This window comes from Lagenorhynchus albirostris, chromosome 12 (assembly GCF_949774975.1).
Source record: "Lagenorhynchus albirostris chromosome 12, mLagAlb1.1, whole genome shotgun sequence".
NCBI classification, from domain to species: Eukaryota; Metazoa; Chordata; class Mammalia; order Artiodactyla; family Delphinidae; genus Lagenorhynchus; species Lagenorhynchus albirostris.
Window position 1 is genome coordinate 3,658,343 of NC_083106.1, and position 26,876 is coordinate 3,685,218.

Genomic DNA, 26,876 nt, shown 5'->3' on the forward strand with positions numbered 1-26,876 from the left:
AAATCTTTAAAAAAAATTAAATAGAATGGTCCTTAATTCACCAAATGAGAGCAAATCTCATTTCTGTGAGGTGATTAGGAGTTGATGAGCTCATAGAAGCAGTTCACAGAATTCTGCATGGTACTGAGCAGCTTTTAATCTATTTTAGTATTATTAGTGAATTCAGTATTCATGCATTGGACACGGCTTTGTTGGCCTTTCATAGATTTTTCTTGTGAGGATTCCATAATGATGTACGTAAGAAATTGCATAATTTGAGCCATTCTGTGTTGTCCTAGGAAATGGTAGACATGGAGTTCAGCCACGGGGGGATTTTACAAAGGCTCAGGGCTGCCCTCGCTGTGGGAAATGTTTATCTTCTGCTTTCTATTTTCTAGAACCTTTACTACACTTGACTTAACACAGACATCATTTCCCCTGTGACTAGGGTACGTATTCCACCACCTCTGTCATAGACACAGGTTCGCTCCAGATGTTCTGTACATGGCATCATCTATAACTTGACAGCTGTTTCTCCAGTGAGAGCTGCAGTTTGCGGAGATAGCTCCATTGAGCATGGTACGAAGTGGACAGATATCGTCTCCAAATTAGGCTAGTTTTTACATCTAGCTCCTTGTTTTCTTGCTCTAGCAATTTCTGCTCGAAAGAAACATGGCAAGGGCTCTCTTTCCTGACTCTGCTGGTGCATTCACGGAGCAGGTGCCTCCAGGGCTGGCTGGTCCACATTCACGGTGGCCGGGGGTTCTCTGCATATGGTTTAAAAAGGATGCTTCTCCAAAGCTGTTTTCTATCTGTTAGTTAATGTGCAGTCTATAAGCTGGAAATATACTTTTGAATAAAGTTTATTATGTTATTTTACTGTCTATCTTTGCTTAACAGTGTGGTATCCTTCTTTGATTGTGAATTCTTGTTCTCTTTCGGGACCCTGTTCCAGCAGCACTTTCTGGTGCAGACGTTTACTTCAACCCACTGATGTTCTTCTCCTCTTACGTGCATATCCAACTTAGTTTAGTTTGTTTTATACCTTTAATTAATTATTTATCTGGTATTCGACTTTTTGTAGTTTAATATATGATTATATTTCTTAGAAGAAAATTGTTAGAGATAGTAATTGTAATTGCTCCAATAGATAGTTAATAAATGACAGACATGGCCTCTCCCTTTATACCTGGAATTAATACTAAAACACAAAAGATGCCACCATTCGTCTGAGGACATCAATGGCAGACTTTGGCCAAGAGTGAAGTAACCTAATATCTAGAGAAGTGCAGCCTTTATTTAAATTAAGAATCACTGTATTTCTAAACCATAAGCAGAGAGGTTAACGTAGTACTTACAAGAGCATTTTATTTAGTTACATGTGCATATCCATGTTAAGCCTAAAAATGTTTAGATGGATATTTTTTCTTCCCTACCAATTATTTGGTAAAAATTAATATTTAAGATTAATATTTTTCATAACAATTCTCAAAGTACTGATATTATCTTTATTTATTTTGTGATATTTTTGTGTTAAAATCAGGGTGACCAGACTCCCTAGTTGGTCTGGATCATTCTCAATTAATACCTGTTGTCCTGATATAATTAATATTAGTGCTCACTTTCACTCTCAAAACTCTCTTGTCTCAGACATAAATTATCATGGCATAATGTCCTGTTGAGCATAATCAGAGGACAGAATGTCACGTGATGGAAGTAACTACATTCCAGGCTTTTGTCCACTTGTTGGGCCCAGAGCTACGGGTAACTGTGACGCCGCTGAGCATGTAGGAGGGTTCAGTATTTGTCGAGCAAACAAATAATCCAAAATGACAAAAAACGAAGAGTGTAGGTTTCATAATGTGATCTTGTATTCTTATTATATCTTCAGTGGCATTTTGTGTCCTGGTAATTTACCAATATTTTACATGTCCTGATGAAGCTGGAAATCTGCCCTTCCTGGCATCCAGTCCTTTCTGAAAAAGGACAGTATCATGTCAGATATCTCAACTCTCTGGGGTTTTTTTTCACAAGTATTCTCTAGAGCATGACAGATAATCATTTTATATCAAAAGGTATAGTGTATTCTGAATGAAGCCAGACGGCCGCATGTGCATTAAGTGTTTTATCAGTTAGGAAGGCGTTTAGTTTACAAAAGATAAATCCTAATGACTAGTGTCTCAAAATATAAGGTTTTATTTTTTATCCTATTGTAAAGAGTCTGAAGATAGGTAGTTGCTGGCTTAAGTTCAGCTGCCCAGTGATGCTTTCAGGAAGCCAGGCTCTTTGTGTTTTTCTGCTCCCTCGTCCTTGGCGTGTTGGCCTCTTATTGGCCTCTTACTTTTGGGTCAGCTGGACTTTACACAGATCATTCTCTCATTTTATGGCTCTCTCAGTCTTTGTTCCACTCGGTCTGGAGCTGAATGTCACGTGATCTCTTCATCATTGCTGGGAGTCCTAATATTCTGACACTTCTTTCCTACCTTTTGTCCTTACCACTGGTCCTTGCCACCTGCCCTTTGACATTTACTATTATGACTATTTTAAATTAAATTTTTATTTTATATTGGAGTATAGTTGATTTACAATGTTATGCTAGTTTCAGGTGTGCAGCAAAGTGGTTCAGTTAGACATATACACATATCCATTCTTTTTCAGATTCTTTTTCTCATGTAGGTTATTACAGAGTATTATATTGAGTATAGCTCCCTGTGCTATACAGTAAGTCCTTGTTGATTATTTTATATATAGTAGTGTATATATGTTAACCCCAAATTCCTAATTTATCCCTCTCCCCCTTAACTTGACATGCCCTTAACATTGACTATTATGTCTTGTATGAACTTGACATTGTAGCCACAACTGTGCTTGAAAATATTAGGTTATTTTCTATTTTGAAAATGAAGCAACCAGAGACCAGATATGTATGAAAGTCATTGCCATGTGTCTTTCAAAATCAGATGAGTGACTCACTTTTATATTAGACATACATACAGTTTTATTTTCACAAATATCTCACATTTAGTAATGAGTATGTTCTTTAAACTTTTTAAATAACAGAGCCTGCCAAGTGATTTTAGGGCCCCAGAAATGAATTATTAGATCAGTTTAAATCTAATTTATAAAAGGGGACTTGCTAGTGACATAAAAGATGGAGAGGAGGAGAAATAAAGTGCACCAAAAAGAGAAACAGAAATTGTAAACTAATTTATTCCTTCACTGAAAATGTCCTTCAATACTCTTTCCCTAACCACAGTCAAACCACAGTTAACCACAACTAAAATGAATGTCACATTCGGAAACCAGCTCTGGACTCAAGGCAAAGGGTAGCTTAGTTTTTCCCTGAAACAGCTAGCTGTCCCCTTTTGACAAAAACCGAAGAGAACATCCATAGAAATCAGAGCACTATTCTTGAATTACAGCATCTTTCTTAATGGAGGAAAACATATAGTCTTACCTAAGGACCACTTAACAAACATTATAAAAGATCAAATGTTTTTTAAGTTATGAAATCAAGTTAAAGTATCCTTTTAAATGTTAAATGACAAATATATGAGTTAGTAGTAGCTTTTATAATTTTTATTTCCATGTATTTCATGTTGGAATTGCCTTCCTCAAACGTGTATTTTAAAAATCAACTAAGTGCAGAATTTTATCCTTAAAAGCTTTCGGAAATATATGAATGAAAAATGTTTATTCTCTTAATCTCAGGGAATATTTGTACCCTTGAAAGACATTCCTTTGCCACCATTCTTCCGAAGTCTTTCCTTAATTTAGATTTAGGTGCACATCAAAGAAAGGGTACGTTAAACACCTGACCAATTCTTTAAACAATTCAGAAACAGAGCTAGAAAAGATGTACACTTTCACACGGCTACTGCTCTGTACTTTGTTCGTGTGGTTTCCTTTATTCTTAGACCGTAATGCAGTTTCCTGTAGCATTTTGTCAACGTGACACCAGTGATGTGTCTTTACCTGCAGTAGTAAATGTACGAGGGCCTCGTTCTGCTAGGTGTGTGTTTTATGTTTCAGCCGAAGAACTTGAAATGTAGGGAAACTACTTTCTAGCGTGAAATCACTGATGTCTTCACTTGATTTAAAGTAATACAGAGTTGCCCGTGTTAGGAGGTCAGAGTCATCAACTCTGGGACTAACACAAGGATTCTGTTAGGCAAAGAAATTTTAAGTTAGAATAAGTTTTTAATAATGGCAAATCCCTCTGTGAGACACATTTGCTCAAGACTGATTCTGCATTGACAGATAATTTCGTTTTCTCTCTTCTTAATGGTGTTTTTCAAAAAGCAACACAGAGCTCCACAAAAATAAGAATTGAGAACGTAAAGTTTACTGAGTGAGATCATCACTATATCATGCTGATGTTTATATTAAAGAGTTATTGTTTGTGTCTTTGGAAGCAGTAAGATTCTGAAATCTTACCTATGATTTTGGTTCTGCACCTGTTCAAATAATATTCTCAGAATCTACAGCATCCTTAGTCCAGTTGAATGTCTAATAAATTAACCAAAATAGGTCATATTATGAGAGAAGTACAGTAGTTTTTATAGACATGATTTAAGTTAGTACAGTGATTTAAAAGTCCTTGAGGATAAGTTTTAAAACAAAAAAAATCATTAAAATGATAATTTTAGGGAAAATGGATTTAACCTAGTCTCTTTTCCCATGCTGTGTATGACCTAATTTTAAAATAAAGGGATTAAAATAAGGCTAGATGACAGTTTCTAAGGAAAACATCCACTTGTATACCCCCAAGCACTTGCTTTTTTTTTTTTTTTACATCTTTATGGGAGTATAATTGCTTTACAATGGTGTGTTAGTTTCTGCTTTATAACAGTGAATCAGTTATGCATATACATATGTTCCCATATCTCTTCCCTCTTGCATCTCCCTCCCTCCCACCCTCCCTATCCCACCCCTCCAGGTGGTCACAAAGCACCGAGCCGATATCCCTGTGCCATGCGGCTGCTTCCCACTAGCTATCTACCTTACGTTTGTTAGTGTATATATGTCCATGACTCTCTCTCGCCCTGTCACAGCTCACCCTTCCCCCTCCCCATAGCCTCAAGTCCGTTCTCCAGTAGGTCTGTGTCTTTATTCCTGTCTTACCCCTAGGTTCTTCATGACATTATTTTTTCTTAAATTCCATATATATGTGTTAGCATACGGTATTTGTCTTTCTCTTTCTGACTTACTTTGCTCTGTATGACAGACTCTAGGTCTATCCACCTCATTACAAATAGTTCAATTTCGTTTCTTTTTATGGCTGAGTAATATTCCATTGTATATATGTGCCACATCTTCTTTATCCATTCATCCGATGATGGACACTTAGGTTGTTTCCATCCCCGGGCTATTGTAAATAGAGCTGCAATGAACATTGTGGTACATGACTCTTTTTGAATTATGGTTTTCTCAGGGTATATGCCCAGGTGTGGGATTGCGGGGTCATATGGTAGTTCTATTTGTAGTTTTTTAAGGAACCTCCATACTGTTCTCCACAGTGGCTGTATCAATTTACATTCCCACCAACAGTGCAAGAGGGTTCCCTTTCCTCCACACCCTCTTCAGCATTTATTGTTTCTAGATTTTTTGATGATGGCCATTCTGACTGGTGTGAGATGATATCTCATTGTAGTTTTGATTTGCATTTCTCTAATGATTAATGAAGTTGAGCATTCTTTCACGTGTCTGTTGGCAATCTGTATATCTTCTTTGGAGAAATGTCTATTTAGGTCTTCTGCCCATTTTTGGATTGGGTTGTTTGTTTTTTTGTTATTGAGCTGCATGAGCTGCTTGTAAATCTTGGAGATTGATCCTTTGTCAGTTGCTTCATTTGCACATATTTTCTCCCGTTATGAGGGTTGTCTTTTGGTCTTGTTTATGGTTTCCTTTTTATTTAACCACTTGGTGCCACTTTACTGACCTGCTCTCACAGTTACAATTAAGACGCCTCCTGATAGAAGTCTGGTCTTTGATCAGCTCTTTCTATATGCACACTCTAAAATAAGCAGGACGTGCATTTGTTTTCTTTTTTTTTCTGTTGTTTTGGTGACAATCTTGTGCTGGGTCCCCAAAGCCTAATGGCATAGATTTTCTTAGATTAGTAGAAATGTTGGCTTTAAATTCATTTTTCTATTTCTGTGCAATTTAATATGTAAATGGTTCAAATTTCAAATGTATTTTTCCGTGTGAGCAACAGCTTTTTAGCTCCCCCTCTGGGCTACTCCCATGTGCTGGGCGGCCTCCTTTTGGCCCCCAGATCCACTAAGCTTGTCTTCCACTTTGACCCCCAGGGGCAAGTCACTCAGCTCCCTTGCCCTCCCTCCAGCTTCCATCTGGATTCAGCCACGAGTGGCATTGACCAGAGATCAGAGGGCAGGAGGAGAGAAGAGTTGCTGTGTTCATTCCCCTCGCTTCTTCCTTGTGGGTCCCCGGTTTAACAGCGCGTCTGGGGGCAAGACCTCAGGCCCTTGCTAGCTGTCCTTCGTCCCTCCAGGCGCAGGGTGGGAACCTGCCCACTATCACTGGCCCTCAGTGCCTTACTATTCCTTTGTTTCCCTCCAGGCCATGTGAATAGTCCCTTCAGTCAATCCTCCAATTCTCCTGGGTGTGTCATCTGTTTCAGGTCGGAATCCTGGCTGATATAACCTTGTATTGAAGTAGGTATTAAAGTTACTGTGTTTTACAACTGGACTATGTTTCTAAATTTTTCTCCCACTTAAAGACTTAGTTGGTATGTGGGAGGTTGCAATGAGGTCAGAGCCTAGTAAACAGTGAGGGTAGAGAATCAGAGGTACGGAGTATTACATTTCCAGCTCACTGTGGAAATCCAGCCAGCCTTTCAGTCTTTTTGAATTCCAGTTATTCACACAGTGAGTAATTGTAATAATAATCGTATGAGAATTCATTCTTTGTTTATCTTCACAGTGCTACCTGAAGTCTTTTATAAAGTTGCTTATATGTTTCATCTGCGTAGTTCTACTTCTTTTCCAATAGCACATCATATCCTCGGCTAACTAACTTTACAGAGTCTGTGGCATGGGATGAGGGGGCGGTGGGGGAGAGCTGGGGCTTCCTTTTTGGCCACCAGTAACTCACCTGAAATCCTGCAGGCTGTGTGGTTTCTTTTCTCTCCCTTTTGTAAAGTTCAGTGATTCTGTGATCGTGGGATGTGGGAAGAGAATTTTAAAATAGGCTGGCACTGGGAAGGTGGACGTACGCACTGGCGAGAGGCGCTCAGTTTCAGGTCGGAACCTCTGCTCACCTGTGACAGGCCCTGTGTTTTAAGTTGCTCTACCCGGTCTGGGATGATGCTGGGGGGAAAGACAGGGAGAGAGATGTCTCTTATTGTAACTCCTGTGGATGTTAACGTATTTCAACTTGGCTCTTCCTCTAACGACTAGAACCCTCCTACTTTCTTTGTCTCCACTACTGTCACCTTAATTCAAGCTGCCGTCCTTGCGCATCTGGACTGCTGTGTGTTCTCCTACACGGCCTCTCAGCAACCTCCCTCCCCCTACAATGCTACAGTTCATCCTCCTCTGGGCAGAGCTGAGGGATCTTTTTAAAAGTGTGTCATGTCGCTCTTCTACTCCCAGCTGCCAGCATCTCACCGTCAGACTTGGTCCTGTCTTGTCTGGAGACTTAGCAACGGCCTGGCACCTCCTTGCTCCTGCGTTTCTGCCAGACTGGCTTTCTCACCGTTCCTCCAGCACACCTCACCTATTCCCATGTTAGGACTTGTATGCACACTGCCGCCTCTACTGGACTCTCTCTCTCATCTTCATATTTTTGCCTCTCTTAAAATATTTATTTATTCATTTGTTTGTCTGTTTGCACTGGGCCTTAGTTGCGGCACGTGGGCTCCTTAGATGCGGCATGTGAACTCTTAGTTGTGGCATGCATGTGGAATCTAGTTCCCTGACCAGGGATCAAACCCGGGCCCGCTGTATTGGGAGCGTGGAGTCTTATCTTCCCTGCACCACCAGGGAAGTCCCCTAAAATATTTTTTATATAGACTTGTTGAGTGAAAATCTTTACCTTATTTTTTACTTCTCCCCGTTGGAACATTAGTTCTACAAGAGCAGTGCGTATTTTGTTTATTATTTTCGCCGTGCCTGATACATACAGGCATTCAAAACTTTTTGGAATAAATGAATGTAGTCAACACCCCCCGCCCCCAGAAATTACCCCCGTAGGAACCATCTGTGATAGAGGCGTTGTGTTGTGCTCTTACTGCGGTGCTCTTAGTCAGGGGGCGTTGCAAGATCATACCAAGAGCACAGTTGGCATAAACTCCATCCCTTTCACAGTTGGTTATTGGAATGCATTATGAATTCGGTCTCTATACCATTAGGTCTATATTCCACTCAGAGAAAGAAATAAAACAATTCCAATTCAGGTTAATATTTCCGGAAAACCATGACCATCTAGCTGATTTGTCATGGAGAGTAAAAAATGAGTAATTTTTATTTGCTAAAGGCATTTAGTACAAATTTTCTTATCTGTCTTATTTTTTACTTGTTTGGTTCACAGTAAAATACTCTTAAATTGTTTTGTCTAAGTAATTTTGATAGCGAAATCTAACGGATAACTAGATTATAAACTTTTCAACCCTAGTAGTAGCAATGCTGCCACAGAATCATATCCAGTGAGAAAGTTGGCTTCACATGCTTTCCAGTGCCCAGTTCTATTAACATTTATTCATAGATTTATGAGATAAGAAATCTTTTTTGAGATAAAGCTTATTACAATATTTAGCCAAAAGAAATAAATGCTGATTTTTTGTGTGAATGTAGATTGAATGAGATTGAATTATTTCTATCTCACGAAATAATTATTTGTTAACAAAATAATAGGTTTTTTTTCATGTTCTATTTCTGTTTAAATGAATTTATCTGTTGAGCAAACAGATAATATACTTGTTGCTTTAGAAGCCCAAATCCAGAAATAAATATTCTTCTTTTAAACCACAAAGTGCTTAGGAAACTACCTCATCAAGAAACCATGGGGTTTCCTGATCATTTTAAGGGATTTGCATCTTCACATGGCATCTGTTTGGGGGTCACAGGATGGGTACATGTAAGTCTCATTGATGTTTTTAAAGTTATCTAGGCTTCCCTGTTAGAGACATGATACCCTTTTGACATGTGTCCTTAATGAAAAGTAAAGTTGTAGAAGATACCATTTAATTAGGCTAATGGGCTAAACGAAATTGGCTGATGGGAAATGAAAGAACCTTAAGAGTGATTGGCATCAAAGGAACCTGCTTTAGGGAACACCACTGAATCAGAGACTCTGCCCACGCGACAGACAGATGCTCTTACTAGGCTGTGGGCCTGGTGGGCAGGCTCAGGACCCAGGGAGTACTGTGCCCACAGATGGGGATTGTCTGTGCACCTCCAGGAAATAAGGCGGCCTTGAGTAGCAGTGGAGTCCTCAGACGCATTAGAATTTAGGTAGGAGCTGGAATTATGACACCTTCTCACTTGTTATGTGGTTTTGTGTCTTTCTCGATAATTTTCCTTTTATTATTATGTAATTTGCTTTGTAAAAGTTAATGTCAGTAATATTAAAAGCTCTTAATAACTTGTACTTAGTGCCACCGTTAAGTGTAGACTTCATTTAGGGTGACCTCATGTCACTAGACCAGATGCATTAAAATTATAGGGGATATGTCTGTTTGAATTCTTTTAAGCAATTTTTATCTTTCTCCAAGAGGAAATATTAAGCCAAACCATAGTTAGAATAAAAAATCAGACCTAGAACACATAGTTGTGAGTGCAAAGCAATTGAAAAGAAAACTCCTTTCAGTTGGAAAGTTGGAGCTTGTAAAGTGTTCGGAGACATCCCGTTTCTCTGCAGGTGGGGAGATGGGAGAGAATTCTGGGAATCTACATCTACTCTGGCCTTGTCTTGAGCCAGTTATACCTTCAAGAAATCATTTCATTTATTTGCACCTCAGATTTTCCTTATATAAAATGAAAGGACTGGGACTTTTTTCTTCACGGTTTCTTCTCACTCTAAATTTCCAGAATTCCACAGAAGTCAAAATCTGGTTTGTGGCAGTAAAAATACAGCAGGGGATTTAGATGGTATCAGGGCCGTATGCCCACATAATATTTTATTTCAACAGCAACAACCAGGCAGCAGGAACACAGGATATACTCTTCGTGGAACTAGGGACAGAAGTGACTGATGTTCTTACAATTAAAGCTGCACTGTTCTTTCATTCTTTATTTTCTTGCCTGTTAGCTGTATCTGCTCTGTAACGCTATCGTTCCCCCATCATGAAGCGATGCCCACTTTAGGCCTCACTCACTCCTGAAAATACAGAAGTCTTCCCAGTTGTTCTTATAAATTTGCAAATGCTGCAGTGACCAGTTTTATATTATTGTGTTCTAGAGACCGTGTCATTGGTTTGATGATGACTGCCTGTGATCTTTGTTCTGTGACAAAGCTGTGGCCAGTAACAAAATTGACGGCAAATGATATATACGCAGAATTCTGGGCTGAGGTACGTCCTTGATTTTTATATGAACATAGATAATATCAAGAAATTAGAAACAATTGGGAAGAAATTAAATATAAGGATAATTTAGTCACAGTATCTTAGTGGCTCATGTTTATGTTTACTTAAAAAACTATTGTTTAGCATTTATACAGGTATGAAGTAAGAACAGTCATTCTGTTACATCTGACTTGAATATGTGTGTAAACTCTCTGATCTCCACTGAAATAGTTCAGGAACTGATGCCCTGAACAGTAGTGCAACAGTTTTCCTTATTTAATAGCCAATCTTTTGTCATCCATCCAATAAACTGTATTAGGCCATCTCCTTTATGGCAGCCACTGGAAAACGTACTAAGAGGGACCCACGATATCACGGGCTGTATGTGCCTACAGCTAGAAATTCGAGAGACTAATCACGTTGTACCGTAGAAACTGAGATGATGTAAATGTACCAAATGGTCAATTCAGCTGAAATTATGAGTTCTGTAGAATATGTGGGATGTTAATCCATGAATTCCTGACATGTGAAACAACCATGTGAATTACTTTCATGAATACCTTTTCTAGACTGAATTATCCAAATTATCAGAAACATGTGTTTACTCCTTGATTTGCCATGAGTAAGTAGAATATAATTCTCTTATTCAAATGAATCCACAAATACTTAGATCCCTGCATGTTCAAAGATTATGGAAAAAAACTAAAGTATTTGTACACCTCATTTGTTCTGAAGAAGTAAAAGTAAATTTGGAGGACAAAAAGTTCGGTAGTTGATGGTTCAGACCATAAATCTCATCCATGTAGAAGAGTGGATGTAAAAAGTAAAAAACAGTAAATCATTCAGCTAACGATTAGTAGAAATAGTCTATAATGTTGATCTGTCTTATAATTGTAAAGCCAGAGAATTTTTGTTGGATGAAGACCACGGGCCTTGAGTTGAATATACTCATGGTGTTATTTCTCAAATACACAATGCATACATTGTGTAGGCATCCTCTTGCATGGTTTTTTTTTTTTTTTTCTTTATTTTATTGTGTGTGTGTCAAAATCTAGTTACTATCAGACTCAGGAAGATTGTTTTTAGATGTACATGTCTGAGCTGTAATGTTTGACTTTATTATCACAGTCAACTTAATTTGCATGTGTGTCTAAAAGTAGTAACCTAGAATTAATTCTATAAACACCACATAAGAAAACTTGTCTGAAGCTAGCTTATTGTTTTGCAAATACTTTTATTTATTTAACTGTGACATACTTCATACCGTAACAACTATATCTGTATTCTAAAATACGAATCGAAATGTGAGAGACGTGTAGACTTTTTCCCTTTCTATTCCCCGTTGGTTAAACAGTCCACAGGGAGCGATTAGCTGCCAGTATCCTCATAGATGACGTCTGCAGGGAGCTCCCGGGGTGGAAACAGAAACGTAATCACCCAGTCTTGCCAGTTGATCTCCTAGACGTTCATAAAGTCCACGCTTCTCACCTCAGCCCCGCACTCTCTCCCACTTCTTCAGAGCTTCACCAGATCCCGCCTGGGTTACTGCAACATCTAACTGGGTTCCTTGCCTTTATCTTTTAAAATCAGTGTAGCAGTGATTAAGAGTATAGCCTCTGGTGTCATGTTGCTTGAGATGAAATCCTTGCCTTAGTACTGAGACTGAGCCCTCAGGCCAGTTCTCTGACTCATCTCTGTGCTTCGGTGACCACACTTGCCGGTTCAGGACGACTTCAATTCTGTTTATGTCAGTACCACACCTCCCGTCTTCCGTCTCTCCACACGGATATGATAAAGATGAAAATCACACGCTCGATGCAGCAAGCCCTCTGCCTCTCCAGGCTCTCCCACATTTCAGCCCCTCTGTCCTCTGGGTCCCTGACTGTGCTGTGCAGTTTCATCTGCCTGGGGCTCCCTCCCTTACCCCTGCAGCCCCTCACCCCTGAGCCCCAGACACCCCTGTGCTCCTGCACACACGGTCCATGGTGTCCCGTTGTTTTCCTCGTCAGCATCAATTCTTATTCGGGTACATATTCAAATCACTGCTTATTTTAAATCTTTTTATATGTTGGGCTTGTGAAATCCTTGAGCAAGGGGCCTAGTTATTTTCATTCACTTAGGACATAAAAGAAAAAAAGCTTGAGAACCACTGCTGTTCATATTTAAAGCAACAACACCAGAGCAAACTCTATACTTCAAGTGCCTTTAGTAGTCAAGGCAAGTGTCTTTGTCCTGTACACAAACATTCTTAACAAGGGTTATAGTAATTTGTCTCTAGACCTTATCTTAGCACATTCAGGGTGGTTTTAGCTGTTCTGTGCTTTGGATTTCTGAAAACAAGCATAATTAAAATAAAATAATTAAGAAATGTGAGGGAAGAGTGTGAGGTATTCAGGAAAAATTTTAACAATCTTTAACCTTAAAAAATAAATAAAAACAGTAAGATAATTTTTAAAATCTATAAAATGGGGATAATAAAATCTAACTCATAGTATTTCATGAAGATTAAGTGAAATAATAGTTCAAGTTGCCTAGCCCAGAGCCTGCGATATCATACATCTTTAATAAACATCTGTAATTTTTAACCTCTATGCTGATGTCTAGCCAGCTATACTGTATCTTTACTGACACGTTTTAGTAGACTATTGTTTATTATTGATGTATCAATATTCCTCTTTAAAGCCTAGCTCCACCCGGTGCATTGCATGTGAAAAATCATCTGAAGAAGTGAGATAAAGACCTTGCGGTTATTTCACATTTTGTTCTTGTGTTCCACCTCACACATTTATCTCCTCTTATTACTAACTTTCACTAACTTCTACAAAATGAAACCAGAAGAGATGGCTAGGTTTCTGGTAATTCAGTACAGGAGAGGAATATCAGGATAAAACCCTGCAATAATACATTACATTTTTTATTATTCTGACATTTGTTTGGGTCGTTAAGCAGCAACATTATTCATTTTGAAGAGAATTAACGAACAAAGGGAACCACTCATTAATACCAAAGTTTTATAGCAGTTTATAAAATTGAGAGAGCCTCGTTTTCCCCTGTTTCTCCCAGGGTGATGAAATGAAGAAGCTGGGAATACAGCCTATTCCCATGATGGACAGAGACAAGAAGGACGAAGTCCCACAAGGCCAGGTATGAATTGTGTTGTAAAGTCCAACCGTTTCCAGTGGCCATAACAGCGGGTATGAGTAAAAAGCATGTGCAGTCTTATAGGACCTGGAGCCACCTGAAATCTCCATTTAGACGGACTTGGAGGATAGTAAGACCACGAATGGGAAATCCTAGTTGCATTTAAAGGATTCACAGCTAGCCTTGTCATCATCACCTCTTCTACGGATGAAATTACAGTCAGTTGCAGGCTTTCTTTTCTTACTTGAAATAGAGGGGATGGATGAATTTGAATTGTTGATATTTTTAACAAGCAGAAAATATTTTGTCATCAAATGTACAAAGATAGTTTTTGGAGAATAACATTATAGATTTTGATTAGGTCCACTTTTCCTAACAAATGATGCATATATTTTAGTACATTTTGAGTTTTGTCTTACCATCAAGTGGCACTAATTGTTCTCTTTTCAGGTCTTACTACATAATTTATGTTAATTTTTTATGTTTCGAGCGCTCTTGTGCCTTGTTAGTTTTGCATGTGTGCATGTGTGGTGTGATATATTCCTTTTATTATGGTCCTTTTAAACTCTCAATCTTCTAACATCATAATAAGGATGTTAGTTATGGACAAATAATATAAAATTCAGTTTAGAAAACATTTCAGAAAATTCACAAGATGAAGGTTTTGGATAAGTTCTCAAACTTTCCTACTTTATTTATTTAAAGTTGAGTTATTAACTCTTAATACAAAAGTTTAAGCTTGTCCACAGCTCTTGGAGGACACGGCCCAGCAAGAGGTGGCGTGATTTTCTCGCCATCATTGCCTCTGGGGAGCAGTTTACTTGTTCGTATCCTTAACCAGTTCTTCTAGCAGGAGGCCCACTTTCCGTCTCTGCTGACTGTGTACTGACATACCTACCACGCATGTTGCAGTTTAGTTTTATTTTAACATTGTGTGTGGAACTTTCCCGTGTAGGTAATCACAGTGATTATCCTTTCCTGTCTTGTGCCTGCTTTTCACGTCACGTTGTAAAAGTCCTGTCCCACCCTGAGATTATATAAACATTTGCCTATATTTTCTTCAGTTATTTTTTTTATTTCATCACTTTATATTTAATTTGTTGATTCGTTTGGAATTTATCTTGTTATATGGATAAGATAGGGAGTTGATGACGTTAGCTTTTCCTTGTAAATAGTTGAGCACTCATCCCAATAGGGTGCGTAAGAGAACTGAAGATGTCGCCAGGGAATGAACTTTGTTCTCATATTACTTCACTAAGAGTAGTATGTTTCTGCCAAAATCCCAGATCCATTTATAGTATTAGAGAATTTTAAATACAATAGTTCTGTGATCAGCTAGTATTTTACCAAATATATTGCTTCCGACTTGAGATTACCATGAAATTATTCTTTGCCATAAAAATAAAAGACTCTCCTTCCCAATAATTAGTCTCTCTCTCGAGACCTTCTGCACCATGGCATCTGCTAAATATTGACATAAGAAAGTCTGTGCATGAACTGTAAAGTTAAAAATGGAAATGCATTTATTCTAGCAAGATGACTCTGATGATAGACTTTACAACAGGGGAAAGCAGAAAGGAACCAAGTATATTTGACTCTTCTATATTCCCTGGTGTGTCTCACCGAAATTCAGTTAAGAAACTGGTAAGCCATGGCTTGCCGGTCACTTTATCTAAGGAGCCTGTTTTATCTTGTACATGTTGTCAACCATTAGGGCAGTTATTTGTAGCCAGACAGTCTGTGTTGTCTGGTTAATCATCCAGCAGCTCTTTTCCATGTGGCCTTCAAAGGCCAGTTGGGGCCCTCATCACTTATGTGCACAGTGGCCCAGAATAATTCCTAATAAAATCTTTAATATATTTTTAAAAGTATCACAGACTAAAAACTTTAAATGCCGACATATTGAGAGAGCTGTTACCTGAGACGGCTATGAAAAAGTCAGTGAGATTTGTCGTAGGTCAAAGAAAGGGAGGGAGGAGATGAAGAAAATTTCAGTAAACCCAGTGGGTACCAAAGCTAAGAGTAACAAATGAGACACCCAACAGTGGGTGATTCCTGAGTATTAAGTTGGTGACGAGTCACCCGCGTAGAAGAATAGCAGATTTGACTTTGAAATGCTTAACACTTAAAGTACTCAATTTGACCAGAGATAAAAATAGGACCTGAATTATAACTGATCTATAAAGAGAATCCCATTGAATATTGTACTTGGGTTTTAGATTAACTTCTTTTTATGTTTTAAATGTTTATGTTTTACTCTGTGAATGTATTTCAATGAATTTTTAACCGTAATCTGCAGTAGTGTTCCTTGAGCCAAAGATTACTTAGCAAAACCAGAACATTTCGTTTTTTAGGTAGGCTTGAGAAGTAGAAAATTCACTTGAGGAATATAGCGCTACTAGAATTGCTAACGTGCAGTTGTGTTTCTTGTCCGTGATTTTTGCACTGAGGCAGCTTGGATTCTACAATGCCGTGGCCATTCCCTGCTACACCACTCTCACCCAGATCCTCCCGCCCACAGAGCCTCTCCTGAAAGCCTGCAGGTATGCACAGTAGTTCAACCTGGGATGCTATTTTTTAAAAGATAAGAATGTATAGGATTTTATCTCCAAGTATATATGTGTCTTCACTACAGTTTACAATAAATGGGCTGTGTGTTTGCCTATGTAACAAGGATACATCAAGAGTATTTATTCATAAAAAGTTTTCCAGTTTTGTTTGTTCGTTTTTATGACTCAGAGGTCCCCGCCCAATGCTGTTTTGAAGGAGACAATAATGTCTTTTCTGGGCTGCTGGTTTGGAAAGGGACCCAGTTTAAATCACACAGTTTATCATTTGAATGGAAGAGATGGAATCTTGAATGGCATCTTCTTTAAGTTTCATTTTCTTCCCAAAAGAAATGCAAGCCATCAACAGTTGATCAGAACAGATTTCTCTGTGTCCTCTCATCATCTTTTTGGAGGGCTAAACTCAGCTAAGAACGTTGGAAATTTTTTAAGATTTTCATCTTACTTTGAAAGGAAATTCCTTTGGGGAGGGCGAACGGTGATGAACATTGGCTGTGTGAGTTGATTCTCTGCAGGGGAATTGGTTTCAACACGATTTTTCTAACCACTCAGCCAGAACCACACTGAGGGGCTGGAGTGGATGCACCGTTGAGGGGAGGAGAACAGACATGTGACGAGATATTTGTAAACAAAATCCGAGGATTTAGTGTGCTCCCATTCTCTGCTGTGGAAACGTATCTGATGAACTCATTCTTTAAGGAAAACAAACTAACAAGCAAGAAAATTTTTAAAAGATCCTGCTTTTTCCTTTTTAAGTGATGCTCTTTCTTCTCTGCTCCTGTGGAGATGAACAGAACATCCCAGTGTATTTTGTGGCACCATCACTGACCTTAATCGGTAGCTAGTTTCTGAAAATATTATCTTATTGCCTAAGGGCTCAGCCATGTGGACAGTTTGGAGTGTGAGTGAGTATTCATTCTTGATGGAGTCAGGTTGGAAAAATGTATGTCCCACCAAAGCGAAAAGAGAGTATCAATTGAAATCCAAGCAGCATGTTGTAAAAAAAATAGATGCAGGCATTACTCAGAAGTTCTTTCTGTCCAAAAATTCTCTGTATTTGCGCTAAATATTTAGAACCAGCAGAATGAACGCTTGCTAATATCAAGCTCTGGGATTGTTATTCAGCTGTCTCAGCAGTTTTCATGCCTTCTTGCTACTGTGGACTTGGCTAAACCGCATAATCCCTTAAAGGCCATTTCAATACGATTAAAACTTGAAAAATTCATCATGTATCATTGTATCCAAGGAAACACAACAAAGTTAGTGGATGTTTTTTCCCCAATATATAAAAAAATCTCTTCAGGTTCCGGGAAAATGATACCTGATGACATAGGACAAAAGCTAAAGTGTTACATTTTCCAGGTTATATTTTAGGGGTTTCTTTTGTCCAAAGGTATCTTAGCAGGTCTTCTTTGCATGAATTTTGTGTTTGCTAATGATAAGGTTCCCTTCTGATTTTGACTTTGCGTGTGAGAAAGCAAGGTGCAAGGTGGGGAAATGTCGAGGAGGTCTCTGCGAGGTTAGCCGGGCCAGCAGGGTGGTGGTCAGGCAGCCGGAGTTCTCACACCATCGGAGGAGAGGAAGATGCTGCAACCCTTGAGCTGCAGATACTGAGAGGGGAAGATAGGAGGTGGGGGAGTGAGGCTGTGTTTGAGACTAGAGGCCACTGGAGCACAAATACAACCTCGTAACGAGGAACTTTCAAAAATTTGTAGCAGGTGTAACTTATGGTGCCTTTCTAATACATGACACGGTGTTCAAAATAAGGCTTCTCCCCGGTCTCGCATGTGAAGGGGGTGGAGCCGCCCCGGGGGGACACACGCTTCCCCCCATGGGGTGGGAAGGCCTGGCCGGAGGTGTCGTTGGTGGATGAACTTGCGGCTCCGGGCCCCCTTCCACCCTTTCCTCCCATCCCGGGTGTCCTTGGTGGTCACCCATTGGCTCAGTCCCCTTTCCAGTGAATCGCAACTAAGAAACGAGCTGGTGGGACGGGGCTTTGGTGGTTGAGGCTCCTCTAAGGAGACTGAGCAGTGGTGCTGAGTCGGGGGACGGGCTGGGAGCCTGCAAGCTGGTTATAGTCAAGGTCACCAGAGTCAAAACGACACCCTAAAGCCATCAGGCTGAGTTATGCCACAGGATGTGCGGATGATTGTTGGGACAGAGTCCAGAAATCCTTTCTGAAACAGCCCCTGTCGCTGCGTCTCTTATTCCAGGAATAACCTGAGCCAGTGGGAGAAGGTGATTCGAGGGGAGGAGAGTGCCGTGTGGATCTCGAACCCGCCGGCGGCCCAGGGGACCTCGGAGAAGCTGCCCGTGAAGATCGATGACTGATGGCCGCCCCTGAGCCCTCCCACCTGAAGATGTTCATCTTGCTTCTTTGACTTTTCTTCCTTTTATTTTTGTGGGGGGAACCTACACCTGGTAACTGGGATGCAGACCTCTTCAAGAAGGTACCATCAAGTAAACACATCCAGCAGACGGCTCCCTGCCAGGCTCCTCTGTACTGCGTCACAGACGGTGATCAGCCAGGACCAGAAATCCGCAGCCCCAGTGACTCCTTGTGAACTGGCCTTTTCTAATGGGCTAATATAGCTGAGGCCTTAATGGAAACGGACAATTGTTCGGAAGGGGGTACTTTTCCACTGTATCTTTCCAGTGAGGGTTAAAACGGTACTATTAGGATATTGTACTTTGGCTTTAACACCAGTGTTGCTTTGATGTTGTTGGTTATAAATAGGAACTTTTACGTGTTACTCTTGTGGATGTTCATGTGTGACCTACTTGTAATTAGCGTGAATCATAGCAGACAGCCTCAGACACGTGGCATCGAGGTTACAGAGTAAGAAGCGCCTTTCTGCAATCAGTGATGGAAAATCGATCCTTCTTCAGAGCCTCATGAACTAGAAGTTAGGTGGACTTAAAGCGTGTTCTGTAAGCTTATACTACAGGGCTTAGATGAATACATTTAACACTAAAGGAAGCAGATTTTCTATCCCCTTGAGACGAGATGCAGGTATACATCATACTAAATCTTAGAAATCCAAGTATCAATTCCAAAAATGTCAGAGAATATTTTTTCTTTATTTTTTTCTTTATTGTAGTCTTGGCAAATTTCCTAAACCCTTTACATAAAGAACAAAACAAAAGCAAGGCATACAATTTTTTTCAACGGACAAGTCTTACGGATGTCAAATGTGAATTTTTAACAATGATTCTTTGATGTTTTCACTCGATGTCATTGCAAAATCTTAAACTCACATTCCAAGTGAAAGGGTTGTTCTACAAATTATTTAATGACAAGACCATACATTTCTCCTAAAATCAATTAAACCATAACATCTAAGCCTCCTGGAGTCTCCACTGCGAGCCGCACATTCATCTCCTGTTCATACTCCCCTCGTGCTCGTGCGCTCTCGACGGTCTTTCGTAAGCTCTCTGCCCTCGGCGGCTGCCTCGGGGCCCATCTCTGTTCTCTTTGCGCTGCTCAAGGTCAGATATCTACAGAGACACCTGCGTCTGCAGAGTCTCTCCTGTATCAGTTTTGGTAGGCTCATATTACTCTACAATGTAAATGTTTTGAAAAAATATACAAAAGTAATAGTCTGGACCCCCTCCCACAAGGATTATAAACCAGTCACTTCTGGTGCATATTTAATGCTTTAAAGATTTTTAGCACAATGACATGGTAACCTCCGAAGCTGTGCAAGTCCTGACCTGAAGGAATTAGAGTCTCAGAAGCGCTAGGCTGAGCTATAACAAATGGCTTATCCGCGATCCTCGAAGCAAGAAGCTGGAATATTACTTTCAACAAAATAAATTTTTAAAAATATTCTTCTCCATATCCAATACTATACACATTGTTGTTCATATGAGCTTGGTTTTTGCAAAAATGATGAAATCAGGTGTTTCTATAATATGGTTTATTTGTGTTGCAGCAGAGTTAGCTATACATAAACATAGTTCTTATTTTAAAATTAACACTGTGTGTTCAGTTTCCTTATGGGCTTCTGAAAGTTGCCATCTTCCTTACATGGAGCTCCATTTGCTATTATAATTATACAATACGAGGTAAAATGAAATAACAAAAGAGAGAGAATACCACTGTGGCTAGATACACACACACACACACACACACACACGGATGTATGTAGCTGTGCACACATAGACATTCATGTAGGTACACACATGTATGTAGATATACACACATATATGTGTGAGAGAAAGGGAGAGAGAAGCAAACACATCTTTGAAAAGTAAAAATCAGCCCCATTCTTCAAAAAGTGATTTTTCATGTTGGAAAATGTATGTGGTTTGTTATAGGGCTGACTAGAAAGAGTCCTTTCTCGTGTTAATGTATTCACAGAACCGAATTCTAAAAAGTTGCATACATCCAAACTTTCTACAGCCAAATGTATGAAACTGGACCCATGAAATTCAACTTTAATCCCAAAAGTTACTTAGGTCATCTAACTGAACCTGGAGACTGAATTGCAAGGGGAAAGGAAATATCATTGAAGACTATTGTTTCATTAAAAGGATTTTAAAAGAATGCATGAATTCTGCTTCTTGAAACAGACAACAGTCACGGGGGAGGAAATGCTCTGGCTATGTTTGCATTTTTAAGGTTGCTGTTCTGACATGATTATTAGAGAAAAGTATCTTATTTTGGCATACCCAGGTGTATTGCATTGTGTGACCTGTACTTTGAACAGTAGTTTTCCAAAGAAACGTGTATGGAGTTATCGGTTGGTTGATTTCTTGTGAAATAGTCATATTAGAAGCAAAGTTTGAACAAAGGACTGTATTCTAATGTAAACTGTTACTATTACTTTTACCATGTGTAAGATTGACTTAGGAATCATAGATTTACCTAAAATGAAAGGGCCTCAGATGCAGTGATATTTAGTTAACAATCTGTTTTGGAAAACACACAGTTAGGAGTATTTCGTATCTCGGCGGACTTATTTAGCAGACACGCTTTTGAGTTCTGTTTCGTCTTTTCCCCAGATTTTTTCTTTAAAGGGCAGATGGTTTTTATGGCCAAAAGTTTTGATGAGTTTCTCATTAAAGTGGTATTTTATATTGGGCCACAATTTCCCTGTTCAGTATAAATTTGGTAATCAGCTGTGAGTATATGTAGAATATTTGATTTGCAAAATTTTTTATTGGTTGTGCTGATTTATAATAGATACAGTTTTATCATCAAATGCAATTATTCCATTCAGAGATAGTGAATATATTTTTTAACTAGAAATTTTCTTGGAAATGCATGCTAACAACGTGAACTATTGAACTTGGGCAGCGGAATAAAATTCTAAAAAATGCAAGTATCTGATTAATTACTAGTTGTGATTTAATTAAATAGAAAATCTTAAATGCAATTAATGTGGAAAGGGATTCTAAAAAATGACCCTTTTTTTTTTTTTTTTTTTTTTTTTTTTTGCGGTATGCGGGCCTCTCACTGCCGCAGCCTCTCCTGCCGCGGAGCACAGGCTCCGGACGCGCAGGCCCAGCGGCCACGGCTCACGAGCCCAGCTGCTCCGTGGCATGTGGGATCTTCCCGGACCAGGGCACGAACCCGTGTCCCCCGCATCGGCAGGCGGACTCTCAACCACTGCGCCACCAGGGAAGCCCAAAAATGACCCTTTTACTAGGGCAGGAATTGTGATCCATTTCCCAGCTTTAGTTATTTCTGAGAAGCACGTGAGAAACCAATGTTGGAAGAGAGACCAGGTTTTGAATTAGTCACACACCGTTGTCCTCCAGCCTGACTCTTCTTTCAATGGAAAAGCATCTGTGCAGACAATCACGGTACTGCTCGGGGTGACTTGTTCTCACAGCAGCAGAAACAGAGCTAATTCAGAACTAGATCCGCTCAGTGTAGGTTTCCTCTCTTTAGCATGCTTTTATGCAGTCACCCGCAGTGAGTTTTGCTTTCTTGGTCTATTCAAGCACAGTAGCTGTGTTTGTACATGATACACATAGATGCATAAATCCTTAGCTTCCTGGATTGCTTAATAGATTTAGTTTTGAGTATTATGTTGCTGGTCTTTTAACCCAGAGTAGGGTTTGAGTTTTAATAGGACTAAGTGATTCACCACGCCTCGGCCTGTGCCTTTATTTTAAACTCTGTAATCTTACCTCTTCATTCATATATTCATTGTTTTGCTTTCTTGCTTAACTATAATTAACAACATTTCAAGGGACACATCCATGGTTAATTTTATCAAGTGGAATGAGTTAGGATCATTCTCTCCTTATCAGATTTCTATCCCTTATTTTATTTCATTCACAGTCACCCTTGTGACCATAACCGATGAACTGTTCAGATTCAGTCTTTTTTGCAAGAACTTCCAAGAACTGTGACACTGATTATGATGTGATTTTGTTGGCTTTTTCAGGTACATATGCATGATTTAGATTTTGAAAATCACTTCTATCTTTGTATATTTCAAATGTATTTGCTTGGCTGATTTTATTCAGGATTTAATTCTTTAAAAACATATTCATTTAGTCACCTTAGTGTATCCCTTCTATTGCAAGTATTAATCTGATTTTAAAATCACTGTAAAATGTAAATTAGCCGAGTATGCTGTCAGTGATGGTTTCCCCAGGCTTGTCTCTAGTGCATGGCTAGTATATTTTTACCTTTGCATTAAGTATTTATCCTGATACACATTTTGCCAATTTCTTTAAGCACTTAAGTTTAAATTAGTGATACCCAATGCAGTGCTTACACTTTTTGTTTTTTGTCTTTTTTTTTTTTTTTACTGGATATTTTGGTTTTCTGAAGCACTAGATACATTTATGTGATGATAAGAATAGAAAAAAAGGAAGAAAACAGTTTTGATGCTGTTCTGGTTCTAAATTGAAAAGATGGGACAAAGTGAAAGACAAGAAACACGTTTGAAATCCAAAGAAGTATTACTACCTTCACCCGAACTCTAAGCTTTTCCCTTCTCTGACTGACAGTGGAAGGTCCTGCAGAGCTGACAGCCCTGAGAGGGTGCAGACCTGCGTGTACCTCTGCTGGGCACGGGTTAGCGTTACCCCAGGACCCAGGCCGAAACTTCCAGCCAGATCACTCTTGCCAATTAGGGTAGTCGGTTTCCACACGTCAAGTTTCAGCTAGTACTTTTGAGGAACCGTACATTCACTGAAGCTTAAGTGGAAAGGTTTTATTCCTATTGCAGGATAAGTTTTAAAAGTGTGTTATCCAGTACCCTAGTCCACCTAAAATATCACCCTATACTGGGCATTGCAGCTTTTGTTTTTTCTTTAGTTCCCAGTCCTGTGCCGTATCTCAAATATACTGTGTAAACGACATATGGGAACACTCTTCTCCATATGACCTGTTGTCTGGTGTATGCCCTTTATATTCACTTAGTGTGCACACTGAGAGTAGATGTCGTTGTAGAAGGTGTTTCTATACCACACCCCCCACCTGTTCACCAGAACCCACCCAGTGACCCACCGGAAAAAGTGTGCGTGCCCAGAACACTGTGAAACAGTTACCAAAATTTGTAGAAATGCAGCATCTTGACTCTTTCTGAAAAGAAGCGGTGACTTTTTTTTTTTACAAGTCTTTATGAACAAAGGAGATCCTCTATCCCTGCCTAGCCAAGGCAACTAAGAGTTTGCTGGTGATAATCTCCTTGCTGACCAGAAGCTGCTGGAGTGGAATACAGGTTACAAGCTGTCAAAAATACAACGCTCATAATAAGCTGATTCGTAGAGTCAATGGATCTGTATCCAAAGTTTTAATGGGCTCACTTTTGGAAGGAGAAGGAATTTTGAGTTAACAATGTCCAACTTCATTACAGTTAATAAGTTATAAATTTAAAAATATTTTATATGTATGACATATAAAAACTTTGTAAAATGCACAAGTGCAATAATTTAAAGAGGTCTTAATTTTGCATTTATAAATTATAAATATTGTACATGTGTGTAATTTTTTCATGTATTCATTTGCAGTCTTTGTATTTAAAAGAAACCTTTACTGTCATGTTTGTATAATATAACAATAATCACTGATTATAACCTAGGCAAGTTGTAAATAAATTCATAATTCAAACAGCCAGTATATATGCATATATGGGTGTTACTTTGCAAAATCTTTGTTTTACTTACATGCTTAGAGCAGCAAGAAACCTTTGTTGATATGTAATTATACATTTAAAGTATATATATATGTATGATACATGAAATATATGTAGAGATGTTCATAATTTTAATGGCTATCCTTCGGTGTGAATAATTGAATACAAGAGTTTTTAAAATATCACCTTTCACGTTTATCATTTGTTCTCACGTGTGGGGAAGGTAAGAGATATTTGCAGCTTCATAAAAGTTCATGTGCAAACACTCCAAGCCTTGTCTGCAGAGGAGAGACCAAGTTCACACTGGAGCAACGTGGTATGTTTGCTTCAGCCATTTTCTAGCAGAAAGGATGAGACAACATAAAACGTTAAAGTTTACACGATGATTTGTATTAACTCCACTGTGTCATTTGAAAAGTGAAAAGACTCTTTGGGAAAAGTGTGGTCTTTTAGAAAGACTGCTTCATGTTACAAAACTCATGAGCCCCAGTGCCAAGACTGGTTCCTGAAACAGCTTCCCCACTGGCAGGGCTCCCAGGACCAGTCCAAGCCCACACGGCTTAAGAGTGGGAAGGACTCCACGGGGCGGGCGTGTTTACACTAAGCGCTGGGATTCTCTCTGCTAGGAAAAAAAGATGTTCTCAGCTCAACTCACAGTATCCTCATGGCTTCATCTTTAAAACTCCGCTTAAAGTAATGGTGTTTATTTGGCAGTCTCTGCTTGCCATCAGGTGGGCAGGGAAATGATAAATATTTAGGACCAGAATGTTAAAGCTGAATGGCATCCCAAGACCCTCTCTAACCAAAAACATATTAGAGCTACATTTGGGAGTGAATGAAATAAATGTTTCCTGGAATAAAGACTTGTTGCATTGTTAAACATGGGTGTCCACGGCCTTGTTCCTTGTGAAGTAGACGAACGTAGAAAGACCTTAAAACGGAATTCTGCACACCAAACTCTTACTGATGGACTGCTCTCCGAGTGCACAGCACTGTGCATGTTGTAGACAAGATTTTTGTTAAATATTCATTTCCTGTGAAACTGTATCAAATGTTTACTGTGTTAAAAATAAATTTCATGAGCTAATATCTCCAGAAACGTATTTGGTAATCGAGCGTGCAGATTGGTTCTCTGTAAGGCTGATCTGAATTTGAACCCCTATCTTTATTACACAGGTTTGACTTTTCCATCAGACTTACCATAACCAAGAGCTATTTCCACACCAAAGGAACCCTAAAAACACAACACTATTAAGCAAACATTTATTCAGCAAGTGTGTCGGGCGCCTGATGTTCCGGGAAGTGCAGGGAGGGGCGGCTGGGAGTCAAGGGCAGGACGCAAGTCTTCCTTCCCCGAGGCCTTCTGTCACCTTACTGTGACTTGCTGTGCCCTTGTCCCCTCCTGTGATGACTGTTTTCAGAGGCCCAGTTCTGGGAGAGACAAAAGGGAAACGACGTATTTTTTGACCTGAGAATCTCACGTATTTAACAAGACAGTTTTTTAAATCTTCCAAATAATACACGAATGATGCGGTTTGCAAGAGGACACGGAGCCTGATGAAACAGAAACCTCTCCACCCTCCCCACGGCCCTCTCCCACCATCACGTGAAAGGGAGCCGTTGAGATTTGTCCTCGGTTGATGTTGAGGGGAGAAAGGAAAGGGACTAGAAAATAAAACCAGGCATTTATTTGAAACACCAACTTCCAAATGTTTATTTGGTAACGGTATACATTTCGATAATGGCGGCCTTGTTGATGTCCGTGTCATTAATTAGGTAGAATTCTTGCTCAGAACGATATTTTTAGAATAGGGTAAATGCTCAGTCATCAACAAAAAAGTCAAACATTTTAACACACAGAATGACTAAGATACATTATTATATTAATGTATGGTAAGAAAATAACACTTACCTGCTTACTTGGCAGTAACTAAAGAAGCCATGCATCGAAATACCTGTTTCCTAAGCCTTCCTGGTAAACTGAATTCTGTCCTTGTGAAACTATGACTGTCAGAGTTTGGACTTGAGGGTCACTGGTTTGACCTTCCACCAGCAACTCGAGGTCACTTACTCGCCGCCTCTGGTAGATGGTCCTCCAAGTGGACACTGCTTCAGGGGTGGAGAACACGTTCCCATAATGCAAACCAGACCATTGCCCGACGGCTCTGGCTGCCAGAGAGCTTTTGCTAAAGTTGTCCTGAAATCTGTAGCTTGATGATTTTTCTTCCGAGACGCTAGTTCTGTACTTGCAGCGACACAGGTACCTCCACTTCCTCTTTCATCGGACCGCCTTTCAGTTACCTATCTGGACGCTATCTGGCCTCCTGCGCTTAAGCTAGTCTCCTTTAAAACAGTGTAACTTGGCTCAGGGGCCCGTGCAATCCTCGACATCCTCCCCATAGAAATTTGCCAGTGGCCTTCTGCTGGGCCTGTACGTACTAGAGAACCAACTGTGGGGGTCGTCAGCTAGCACTCTGGGTGCATCTCCTACCCCTCCCGTCTCCGTGCCTCTGTCATCCCAAGGCGCACCTGTTCTTCGCTCTTCCCACATGTCCTTTC

At 39.6% G+C, this 26,876-nt stretch overlaps 1 protein-coding gene across 1 annotated transcript in view; it reads left to right on the forward strand.

The window, feature by feature from the left end:
• The window catches only part of PDE10A (phosphodiesterase 10A), a 580,174-nt gene extending 560,541 nt beyond the window's left edge, over window positions 1-19,633 (forward strand). The window contains 4 exon segments of the mRNA XM_060167479.1: window positions 10,402-10,513; window positions 13,571-13,651; window positions 16,103-16,191; window positions 18,429-19,633. Of these exon segments, the coding sequence (XP_060023462.1) occupies window positions 10,402-10,513; window positions 13,571-13,651; window positions 16,103-16,191; window positions 18,429-18,546 (400 nt within the window). The 3' untranslated portion in view covers window positions 18,547-19,633.
• The last annotated feature ends 7,243 nt before the right edge of the window (window positions 19,634-26,876 follow it).